Source organism: Vombatus ursinus, unplaced genomic scaffold (assembly GCF_900497805.2).
Source record: "Vombatus ursinus unplaced genomic scaffold, bare-nosed wombat genome assembly UNPS02013927.1, whole genome shotgun sequence".
Taxonomy (NCBI): domain Eukaryota; kingdom Metazoa; phylum Chordata; class Mammalia; order Diprotodontia; family Vombatidae; genus Vombatus; species Vombatus ursinus.
This window is the reverse complement of record NW_020953705.1, coordinates 4411-16783: the sequence shown is the minus strand read 5'-3', so window position 1 is coordinate 16783 and position 12373 is coordinate 4411. Positions and strand designations below refer to the sequence as shown.

General features: G+C 35.1%; 1 protein-coding gene across 1 annotated transcript; it reads right to left on the bottom strand.

Annotated features, from left to right (window-relative positions):
• Window positions 1-8931: 8931 nt before the first annotated feature.
• On the bottom strand, window positions 8932-9879 carry LOC114040630 (olfactory receptor 5D18-like). The gene is given in 1 exon segment (XM_027858740.1): window positions 8932-9879. A coding segment is annotated over 1 exon segment (948 nt).
• Window positions 9880-12373: the final 2494 nt, after the last annotated feature.

Sequence of the window (12373 nt, the reverse complement as noted above, 5' to 3'; positions counted from 1 at the left end):
TGTAAATCACTATTGATTAGAGAAATGCAAATCAAAACAACTCTGAGGTACCACATCATACCTATCAGAATGGCCACATGACAAAACAGGAAAATGATAAATTTTGGAGAAGATGTGGGAAAAGTGGAACACTAATGCATTGTTGCTGGAGTTGTGAAATGATCTAACTATTTTGGAGAGTAATTTGGAACTATGCCCAAAGGGCTATAAAGATGCGCATACCCTTTGACCCAGCAATAGCACTTCTAGGGCTATATCCCAATGAGATCACACAAATGGGAAAAGGACCTACATGTACAAAAATATTCATAGCAGCTCTTTTTGTCGTGGCAAAGAATTGGAAATTGAGAGGATGCCCATCAATTGGGGAATGGCTGAGCAAGTTGTGGTATATGAACGTGATGGAATACTATTGTGTTATAAAAAATGATGAACAGGCTCACTTCAGAAAATCCTGGGAAGACTTGTATGGTCTCATTCTGAGTGAAGTGAGCAGAACCAAGAAAATGTTGCACACAATAACAGTCTTATTGTGTGATGACTATTATTGATAAACTTAATCCTTCCTGGCAATATAAGGATCTAAGACATCTCCAAAGGCCTTGTGATGGAAAATGCTATCCACACCCAACGAAAGAACTATGGAAGTTGAATTGATATTTTTTTTCTCTTCTGTTGAGTTTTATTTCCTCTTTCTAATGGTTCCTCCTATTGTTTTTAATTTTAACTTACAACATCACTAATGTGAAAATATGTTTAATATGAATGTAAATGTATGGCCTATATCAGATTGTGTGCCATCTTGGGAAGGGAGGTGGGGAGGAAGGAGGAGAAAAATTTTAAACTCAAAAGCATGTGGCAGTGATTATTGATAAATCAAAATAAATTAATAAAAAAAAGTGAATATATAACCTCAAAATGAAGATTAATCCATTTTTGGATAACATTATGTTAGGAAGGGGTTTCTCTCCTCCCAAGTCACTTAGGTTGAACCCAAATGATCAAATTCCCCAGAAAATCTTCCTCACCTTCCTGGTCCCTCTCTTCAGAAAGGACTCTAGCCTTCCCACACTGTCATGCATACTTTGTTTTTTGAAAGTTAAAATGAACAAATTAAAAAAAAAAAACAACACCCTCCAGTCTTTATTTCTTATACATTTATTTTCATCACCCTTGTTAAGACACATTTGATTATAAGAGAAAATAAAACCTATATCATCTATGCTGTTGTATCTCACACATCTCATTATCAGCATGGAACCATTTTCTTATTTTCTTTTCTTGTACTTGTTCTAGAACCAAACAACACACTAAAACACTAATATTACTACTACTACTACTACTACTAATACTATTACTAGGGTTTATGGAGTGTTCAAGGGAGACTACCTCCACTAGTGTAAGGACTTTCTGAATCCTTTTCAAAGCTACTCATCCACCTTTGGTGTCTACCTGGAACTAAATTCTCCCTTATGGCTCCAAGAGGCTTTTCCATGTGCATACCCTGTTAAAATTATCTCAGCAGATGGGTTAAACAATATTGAGGGTGATTAACAGAAATTAAACCTGTCAGTGAACTTCCCTGGGTGTGTACCCCAAGCATATTAAGACTTCCTCCAATGGAATGGGTGGATAACAATTTGTCCTGACTTTTGTCTTGCCACTGCACTTGGATGACTCTGGAAGACTGAATAAGGCTGACAACTTTGTGCAACTCTGCCTCACTTAAATCGAGCTCATCCACAAGTCAAGATAGCAAGTACATGACAGTTTGCAGGTAAGGGTACAAACATCACAGGCGGGGGACAAGTGACAAAGAGCAATCAACGCAAAAAGCTGAAGGTATTGGATGTTAAAGTTAAAACAGAACTGAAAACAAACAATATCAGCTCTAAAAAGTACTTTTTCATTTATAATGTTTGACCTGGAGGGGACTTCAGACATTTGACTGTGAGAGTTAGAAGTCAGTCAGGCAATAAACATTGATTACGTGCTCACTATGTGCTAGACACTGGATAAATGGACAAACACTGAAGACAAAGTCATACAATGAATCCTGGGCAATCTCCAATCATCTTCATTTTTGACTTGCCACTGCACTTCAATGACTTTGTAAGAGAGAGTGAAATTAATGATTTTAAGCAACTATGCCTCAGTTAAATGCAATTCATGCACAAGTCAAAATATCACCCTCGTGACATCTTTGGTCCTCTTTAAAAATGAAGGATCAACAACAAGAAGATGCAGAAGGACACCAATTTGAATTGGTGCTGGGTTGAGTTGGGTCCTGGGATGCTCTTGTTCATCAACCTTTCCCTTTTCCATTATTCATACCCCCTCCTATGTGATTCCATATTCAGAGAACCACTAATTATTAAGCAAAATCAAAGAAAATGAAAATTAAACTTTCTATCTCTGTAAAACTGAGCCCTTACCACAGCTCCAGGGCATAAGACATAATGAGAGCATATTAATTGCTCTTAATCAGGTAAGAAATTCATGGTCCTGCCTGAAAACTCTATCATGACCTCCTTAATATACAAGATTACTGAACCAGAATGTGGATAAAATTTTCTTAATGTTCCTTTCTGCACTTTCTGGTGCAATGATTCTCTCCCCACCCCCCACCCCCGTGTCCCTGAAACACAGGTAATACCTTAGAATTCCAGGTAAATTTATTCTGCATACCTATTTAAAATGCATACCGCATTTCTCCCATTGAGTCCCTGACATTGCAAAGGAACTCCTGCTAGAAGTCCAAACTAAGACGATAACAGTTCAAGGAAGTTCAATCAGATAAAATAGTGAAAAATAAAAAAAAAACAACTCTGAATAAGAGGTAACGGTCCTATATAAAGATATTAAGCATTAAGGATTAATCTCTTGGGGTTTGCAGATATACAAGAGAACCTTATCTTCTGAACTTACAATGTATAAGGCTCTCCTAATAATACAATAAATCTAAGTATATTTAAACATAAGAAAATATGAATTTTTAAACTAGGTAGTAGCATTTTAGTGATAAAAAGTTTGTGTTTCTCATATTAGCTTCAATAAAAACAATTGAGTAATAATATAGCCAACATCAGTACATAGACATTCAATGAATGACTAAGTAAAAATCCAGGGAAAATATTTCAAAATTAAAAGATTATAAGGGAAACATACACAGCAAAATAAAATAAATATGCAGTTATAGCCTAAAACAGAAGAGGAAAAATTATTGCTAATTTCTCAAGGAACTTGAAGACAAAATTATAAAGAAAAAAATGAAAGTCCCAGGTTAAGAATCTCTTCAGAGATAATGAGTTGGGCTCAGATTAGCCCCAACACATAACTACAACACTTGTCAGGTTCACTCACTCAACTCACTCCAGTTGGTTGGTGTTTTTGTTCTTGGTTTTTTTTTTTTTCCCTACAAACAAAGTTCTACAGGTGATTGTATAGGAGATTATCCTTCTAAACAATGCCTCATGAGTCCCCACTAGTGAGTTTACCCTTAACAGAGGCGTTTGTTCAAAGACATAGTAGAAAAAAATACTTACAAAATATTCTCCACATAATTTCCCCAAATACACTGAGAACACAGGAGGGCTGGAAGAATGAGAATGAATTTAAAATTTAATAATAGTTACACATGCACATGTATTAGACACAGATGGCCAGAGTCACTCATATTTTCATCTGCTGGCTTGAGGCTGAGAGGGTCAGGCATTCTCTTCAACTAAGATGTTACCAGGCTCTTTTTATATGGAGTCCTACAAAGTTCTTTCAGCTAGAATCACAAGCCTTAGTTAGGATCATCAGAATCATTTTTCTTTGATTTTCTCAGAGTCTGAACTTTGATTATGATCATCTACTCCTGTCAGCAGAGGATAGAAAGTTTGCCTTGGAAAAAAGCTCCTTCCCTAGGTAAACCATTCATGTTGCCTTAGGCTGATCAGTTTCAGTTCAGTCATTTTCAGGTTCCATATGCTTTAGGGAATGTAATTGAAAAGCCTGGCTAGACAGAGGTGTGAAAAAGTCTTCTCCCAGAGGATTCTTTGAATTTCTGACTTCTTCACATGCATTTGATGTATGCATACCTTTGATTCTTTCTAAGCTAAGGGATATATATATATATATATATATATATATATATATATATATATATATATATTATTCAATTGAAGTGTTCCCCCTTAATGTCTCTTGTTGGCCTCTGATGTCCTTTTTCTCTTACTAAAATCTTCCTGCAGAACCTTCTCCCCATATATTTCAATAAATCTTCTTATGTTTTATAAAAGATTCTTTGACCCTTTTGTTCAAAATGTTACTACAACGTTTTTGTTTTGTTTTGTTTTCTCTCTATAACACACTCATATTTGCTAGTAAACAGAGTAATTTGAAAATAATCAGATATTTCTTAGTGGCTTCTTAATGACCATTAACAGTAGGAATTACTGCACACAAGGCAGTCAAAATTCTTATCTTTCTAAAGAAGAAACCTAAAATATTCACAAGCAAGTTAGGAAAAAAAAATCAAAGGAATGCAGAGGCCACTAATAAGAATGAAATCATGGAAATATTCCTTTGATAAAACATCTTGCACCTCTCAGAGATAAAAGTATCTTTACACTCCTCTGTTCTTACTATTTCTTTGGTGATCTCATAAATTCCTATGGATCCAATTACCATATTTATACTAATGTTTCTCATATTTATTTATCCAGCCCTAATCTCACTTTACACTATCAGTCTCACATCTCAAACTTCTTATTGGATATCTGGAGACACTATAGATATTTTCATTCTACATGTCCAAAACTAAACATATTATTTTTTCTTGAAAACTCAATTTCCCTCCTTTCCTAAGTTTCCTAACTGTCAAGGACATTATTTATTCTTCTAGTTACCCAGGCGAACAAATATACATCATCTTTGACTTCTTACTTGCTCTCAATAGCCATATTCAATCTGTTGCAATACCTCATCGATTTTGCCTTCACACCACCTGTTTTGAAGGGGTTTACCTTTGCCCCTTTTGACAAAAGGAATTTGTCTCCCATTTGTTGACCTTTTGTTATGCACCTTTCCTTCCTGGCCCCCAAAAGAACCTGACTTCAGTTTGTCTACTGGTCCCAGGAAAACCTTAAAGTTTCAGAAACTGCCTTATTTCCCTTTGAAAGCTCTCTTTAGCTCCAGTTGAAAGCAACCCCCCCCTTCAGCTCCTTTCATTATCTATTCTCATTGTTTTATTACCTTCCAAATGGACCCAACCAACCCCCCTTCCTCTGTTCACCCTTAATCCTAGCTAGGCGCCATGAGGTTCAGGACCCAGGAGTTCTGTTCACCCCAGTTTACTAACCACTCCCATCCAGATCTCCCTAGGCCCTGCCTCCCATCACTCCAAACTGCTTGGCCACTCCTAAATCCCTCCCACAGTCTTTCTATATTTAAGACTCACCTTTCCCCCATTATGATGCTGGGAATTTCTCATGCCCCTAAAGGCTGAGACTCTCTCACCCTCCTGTCTTTCCGGCATCACTTGGCTTAAGATTCACCTGGCCTCCTTAGCCCCCAGTCCCCATTTAGAAGCTGAGCTGTTCTCAAGCCTAGAGGCTGAGATTGCCTCACCCCCCCCCCCCACGCTCATCCTTATGAGTGTCACCTGACCACCTTTGCCCCCATTTAGATCACTGATGTTTGGGTTCCTTGGGAGTCTGGCCTATCTGCTTTATCTTTAATAAACTTTTTCTCTGGCTGGAAGAAGATCTGGGTTGAATTCTTTCACCAGATCCACGCCTCTATCTGGGGCTTTTTCCAAGCACTCCAAAAGCTCCCACGATCTTGGGGTGCCTCTGTGCAACTAGGAGCACCCCAACCCCCCACCTCTTCACTTTGATACATGTTTTTCTCTGCTCTGACAATGATACCCTTCTAGTTCCGTCCTCATCATCTTACACCTGGACTATTACAATATCTCTCTAGATGGTTTCCCTGCCTCAAGTCTCTAAGCACTCCAATCCATCCTACTCTGAGCTGTCAGAGTGGTCTTCCTAAAGTGTAGGTCTGACCATTCCCTTACTCAATAAACTCTATTAATTCAACATTGCTTCCAGTTTCAAATATAAAAAAAAGTCTTTGATTATATTTTAAAGCTGTTTATGACCTTGTCCCCCTTACATTTACATTTTTCTAATCTCATTCTTTACCACAAATTCTATGATCCAGTGATTCCAATGTCTTTACTTCCCTTGAAGAGTTTTCATATCCCTTCTCTGTGAATTTTCACTGACTATCCCACATGCTTAGCATTCTCTCTCTTATACTTGTTTCTGCTTCCTACTTTCCATGGTTTCCTTTAGGTCTCTGCTAAAGTCTCACCATTTCCAATAAGTTTCCCCTTGTCCTCCACCTAATGTTAGCATTGTGCCTTTAATATAATCTCATATGCGTTGTCAGAAAAAGTTTTGTTTTTTTTTTAAATTTTCCTTTCTTCCATTATCATTTGGTTCCAGCATGGTAACTTAAAATCATGTATCTGGCTGAGGATTTTCATAATATTGCTAAAATAGCTAAGACTTCTAATTATTTTGATTGATATTAAAAAAAATCAGATGGGGTAAAAAAAATATGATATCTGCCTGGTGTTTGTAAATCCCAGAATTTTTCATTGTAATTGGTTATGGATTAACTAGATCTGATGAGATTTTTTTCTTCACATTTTTTTAAGTGAAAATCTTAAAGGCATATATTTTGAAATATGAATATTTATTTTCTCCTTCCAGTGGTCTTAAATTCCTACCTCCTTTTGGCAGCTACAATCCAAAATAATACCTTCTTTTTTTTCTTTTTTTTTCTTGATGTAATTGGAGTATACAAGCTTTAAAATAATCTTTGTTCATTACTCAGAGTTAATTAAGAACTCTCTGCCTAAGCTGAAGTTCATAATGAACTGGATTTCACCTCTTACCTGTCAACATGTTGATCATTTTGATTGGTAGCAGTCACTATATAATCTCTGGATATTTTTATAATAATATGCTATATATATCCTTTCTGTATATAGATGTTTCATGGTTTCCCCAATTAGATTGCTAGTTTCTTGTGGCCAAAGAGTGTTTTTGCCTTTTCTTTTATACCAATAGATTAACAAAGAGCTAAGTAGATAGTGGGTACTGAATACATTGGCATTGACTTGAGTTATAGCTCCAAAGAACAATCTCTATTTTATGTCTTCCTTAGTCTTGGAAGTTGGCTATTTCATAGATATTTGAGACCAATTGTAGAATTTTATCATTGTCTAGAATAAAATAAAGATTGTTAATTATTTTATTTTTGAAAGAAGGATCAAAATGAGATAATTTTAAAGCAATAGCTCTCCAAGTGTAGTTCAAAGAGTTCTCAAGGTTTCTGAGACCCTTCCACTGACTCTCACATAACAAACGTGTGTAAGCACCTGCTATTTAGCAAGAATTGTACTAAATGCTGGATATGTAAAAAGAGGCAAAAGATATTCCTTGCCTTCAAGGGGCTTAAAATCTAATATGGAATGCCATATAGATATAGATATATACACACATGCACATACATACATATATACATATACATGTACACATATATGCACATACACATGTGTATGCATATGTAGGTACACATCTATACATATATACACATATATGTATATATACACACATAAGTGTGTATATATACACACACACACAGACATATATCTCTATCTACCTATCTCTCTAGCAGAAGAAAGGCTTCCTGTAAAAGATGGGATTTTACTTCAGGTAGCCAAAACTACAGAAAAGTAATGGGGTAGCTTCATGGGGTATTTAAGGCAAAAAAAAATCATAGTAATACTAAGGTATTTTAATTTTGAATATAGTATATAATTATAGATATATTACAGAGAAACAAAACTTCTTTTGGGTCCTTGATTTTTAAGACTATGAAGGGGTCCTGAGCCAAAGGTTTGAGAACTCCAGGAAATGGACAAAGGAAAGTGTGATTTTTTTTCTTTAAATATAGGAGTTCTATTTCTAAGGTTTCATAATTCATATCAAAAGAAGAATATGCAAGGCACTTCTTTGTTTCCACACTCTCAGTCCACTATCAATTGTTGTTAGACTACAATGAAACGAGTCATTCTGAATCACTGCTATAGTATTTAGTCAACACTGTGTCTATTTCAACACTATTTCAACATCAATGGTTGATGCTCACATGTGTGTTTCTCATCACTAAACAAACTCCTCATACCCAGCTTTCACCTCATTTTTTATCCTTTCTTTGCCATACATTATTGAGAATAGAAGCTTGCAGTAAGAAAACAGATGTCCAATATTGTGAAAGAGTAAATTTATTTTACCACCAAATGATAGTAGATCACTTTTGGCATGAAGCTGATTTTCACCCATTTAAGTTATGTAGAAGAGTTTTGGTTTTGTTGGGGGATGATTTAATTGTTTTTGTTTTGTCTTTCTTTTTCTGAAGTAATTGTTTTCACATTAAACAATAATGCTTCTTCATTTATATATGGGTCATGGATCTCTTATGGATACCTGTAGTAGCCAAATGTTAGAAACTAGAAAAGTAGTACATTACTACAAAGTAATGGATATATTAAATAAATATCCCCACGAATTCTCCCCGAATGGGACAACCAGGAGATGAATCAATCATCAGTGCCAATAATTTTAGTGAGAAAATATATTGTTGTTATTGTTTTGTCAATGAACTGTGTCTGACTTTTTCTGACTGCATTTAGGATTTTCTTCACAAAGATACTGCAGCAGATTGTCATTTTCTTTTCCAGTTCACTTTAGAAATGAAGAAAGTAGGAAAACGGGGTTAAGGGATTTTTCCAGGGTCACACAGATAATAAGTGTGTGAGGCCATATTTGGACTAAGAGCTTCCTGACTCCAAGCCCAACATTCACTCTATCCACTGGGCCACCTAGCTGGCACTTCTATTAATTTCTTGATAGTTTCTTTCACATCTTTGCTCCTCAAACTGTATATTAAGGGGTTCAGCAGGGAGATCACCACTGTATAAAAAATAGTGTTTACTCTTACTAGAAGCCATGAGGTTTTGGGACTGGGCACTCAGTAAAGGAAGAAGATGATTCCAAAGAATAAGGTAACAGCTGTCAGGTGGGAGGCACAAGTAGAGAAGGCTTTATATCTCCCACTAACTGAATGTATCTTCAGGACAGTGATAAAAATAAAAAGATAGGATGTGAGTACAATTGTGAGGGTGAAAAATGTGTTAAAATTAGCAAGGATAAAAAAGATCATCTCTGTAGCATGTGTATCAGAGATAGAGGCAGAAAAGATAGCAGAATACTCACACTCAAAATTATTAATGATGTTGGTCCCAGAATATGATAATATAAGGAGTGAGTAGATGAATATGATAGAAGAAATTATGCCCCATGTATATGCTGCTGTCAGCAGCAGGGCACAGCATTTCTGGGACATGACAACTATATAGAGCAAGGGATTGCAAATTGCCACAAAGTGGTCATAGGCCATCACTGCTAATAAGAATGCCTCTGTGACCACACGGATTGCAGCAAAAGAATGTTGTGTGATGCGGGAAGCAAAAGAGATGCTTCTGTCTTCCACAACCAAGATTTGTAACAATTTGGGTGTAATTATAGTAGGGTAACAGAAATCTAAAAAAGACAAGTGACTAAGGAATAAGTACATAGGTGTGTGGAGTTTGGGGTTAATCCTGATGATCACAATCATGCCCAAGTTTCCTGCTACAGTAATCAGATATATCACCAGGAATAGCAGGAATAAAAGGATCTGGAGCTCTGGGTAATCAGAGAATCCTAAAAGGATGAAGATGACATCACTCTCATTTTGGGCATCATTCATCATGGTTCCTACTGTAGAAAATCACAGGATACCAGCATCTTAGTATATTTGGAAGAGATCTCAATGACCATATATCCCAACCCCAAATTAATGTATATCTATATGTATCTATCTATCTATCTATCTATCTATATATATATGTATGTATATGTCACTATGACAGTAGTCATTCAGTAGTCAGTCCAATTAACATTATTATTTGCTATATGTCATGTACTGTCCTACATGCTAAGGACACAGAAAAAAACAAAATGCAATCTAAAGGGAGAGACAAAATGTAAACAATTTTGTATAAATAAGCTATACCCAGGATAAGTTGGACAAATAAAATCACCAAAAAGAAGATACTAGAAGTGATTGGGATTGATGAAGACTTCCTGCAAAATGTGGGTTTATGGCAGGGATTTGAAGGAAACCAGCAGTCAAAGATGACAATTTATAAACAAACCTCTGTTTGAAGACTTTCAAGGTGGGAGGAAACTCACTTTTTCTCTGAAAGCATCCCATTTGCTTTGGACAGCTTTATTGAGATGAACCCAAATCCTTAATAATCCCACATTTTCTCTTTGTATTTCTACTAATTACTTCTTACATTCTTTTCTGGATCTAATATCTCTCCCATAGCTGCCATGTAATTTCCTAAAGCATGTATCTGAACTTGTGTCCCTCTAACCTCCAAAGATTCCATCATATTTGAACACTAACTCAAATTTCTTCCTTTCTGTTTAATTATGTTCCTAATCAGACTCTAAAATAAATTTTGACCTTTATATAAAATGTTCCTCTTCATGCGCTCTATTGTCCAGTTAAACTTGCCTTCTTACTGTCCTTCACAGGAGGAATTCCATCTCTTTCCTCTCAAACTTTTTATATGCCCATGAGTAGAATACATTTATGTTGTATTATTTTCTGTAATAATATATTTGAATGTTGTCTCCCCTAATAGAAGACAAACTCACGTAAGTCAAGCACTGCTTTATTTTTTTTAGCTTGTTTTGATCTGTCATTTGGTGGGGTCATTAAGTCAGACATGACTGAACATGAATATTTCTTTATAGAAGGATATAGAGACTTTATTCATCAAGATTGATACCAAAATCACCATATTTATTCTCTCTCTATATATGTATATGTATATGGATAAATTCCAATTTCTAAATATATGTGTACATATATGCATATATATGTACATACATACACATATACGCATATATATATGTATCTATTTATCTATCTGTCTATCTATATACAAATACACACAGATACAAAAATATACATATATAATTCCCATTAAGCTTTGGGTTCACTAAAAATCTCCTGAGCTTTCTTTTTTACATAATCTGATAACTACTCATATACAGTTTTTCTTATATTTGTGAAATTTATTTGTGAAATCCACTAGTAAGTATTTATATCTACTCTTATTAAATTCCATCCTAAAAAGCTGTAGCCTAATGCTTTAGCTAAAAACAAATCCTGTCTGATCTCCATATGCTATTATTTTCTAATTGTTTTGTGGATAAAATGAAGTATTTGCCAAGAATTTAGTATAGTACCTAGCTCATAGTCAGCCCTTATTAAATGCCTATTCCATTTCCTTTATGTGATCTGTAAAACTGATAATCAGACTATCTAAGCCTTGTGTTCAAGTCATTGATAGACATTTTTTAACATCATAACAAGAAGCATATAGTACTGTGGCATTCCACTGGAGATTTCCTTTTAAATTGACAAGAAATCACTAGTGACCTCTCTTTGGGTCTCACATTCAAGCTATTCTGAATTCACCATATTATATTATCATGTGAGTCATATCTCTCTACCTTTTCCTACATTAAGAAAATAAAATATTTTGTCAAATGTTCTGGTAAATCCCTGTCTAAACATTAAGTGTTCTTTTAATTTACTAATTTAGGCCCATTATTTACCCCATCAGTTTCTTGGTATGGAAACTCTTTTTGTCAATGTAGATGACTTACTCTTCTGGAACTTATAGAATTGCAAAGTATCATTGGGACAATGTTAGATCAAGTGACTTGTCCATGTTCGTACAATTTGTACATTCTAGGGGTAAAACGTAAACCGAATTCTTTGATCCACCACACCATACTGTTTCTCTTTAATTTAGGTATCCTCTTTAAAAAAAGATCAATAAAGTAAATTTAACATGCCTTTTTTCTATGAAATAATGCTGAATTTATATGATCATGTATGATTTTATTTTCTTGATGTTTGTTAATTTGCCTTTAATATGGTCTATATTATAATTGGGAATCGAAAATAAGGTGAATGACCTAGATTTTATCATCAATCTTTACCTTTTGTTGAAAATTTTGCTGTTAACCTTTCTCCAATCCTTTAGTTTTTCCCCTATTATCACAGAAATTTTGAAGTTTATGGAGAACAAATTTTCAGTCACATTCACTGGTTCTTTCAGATTCTACAAATATAGTTCTTCTAGACTATGTGACTTATAAGTCACCAAGGTCAACTGGAA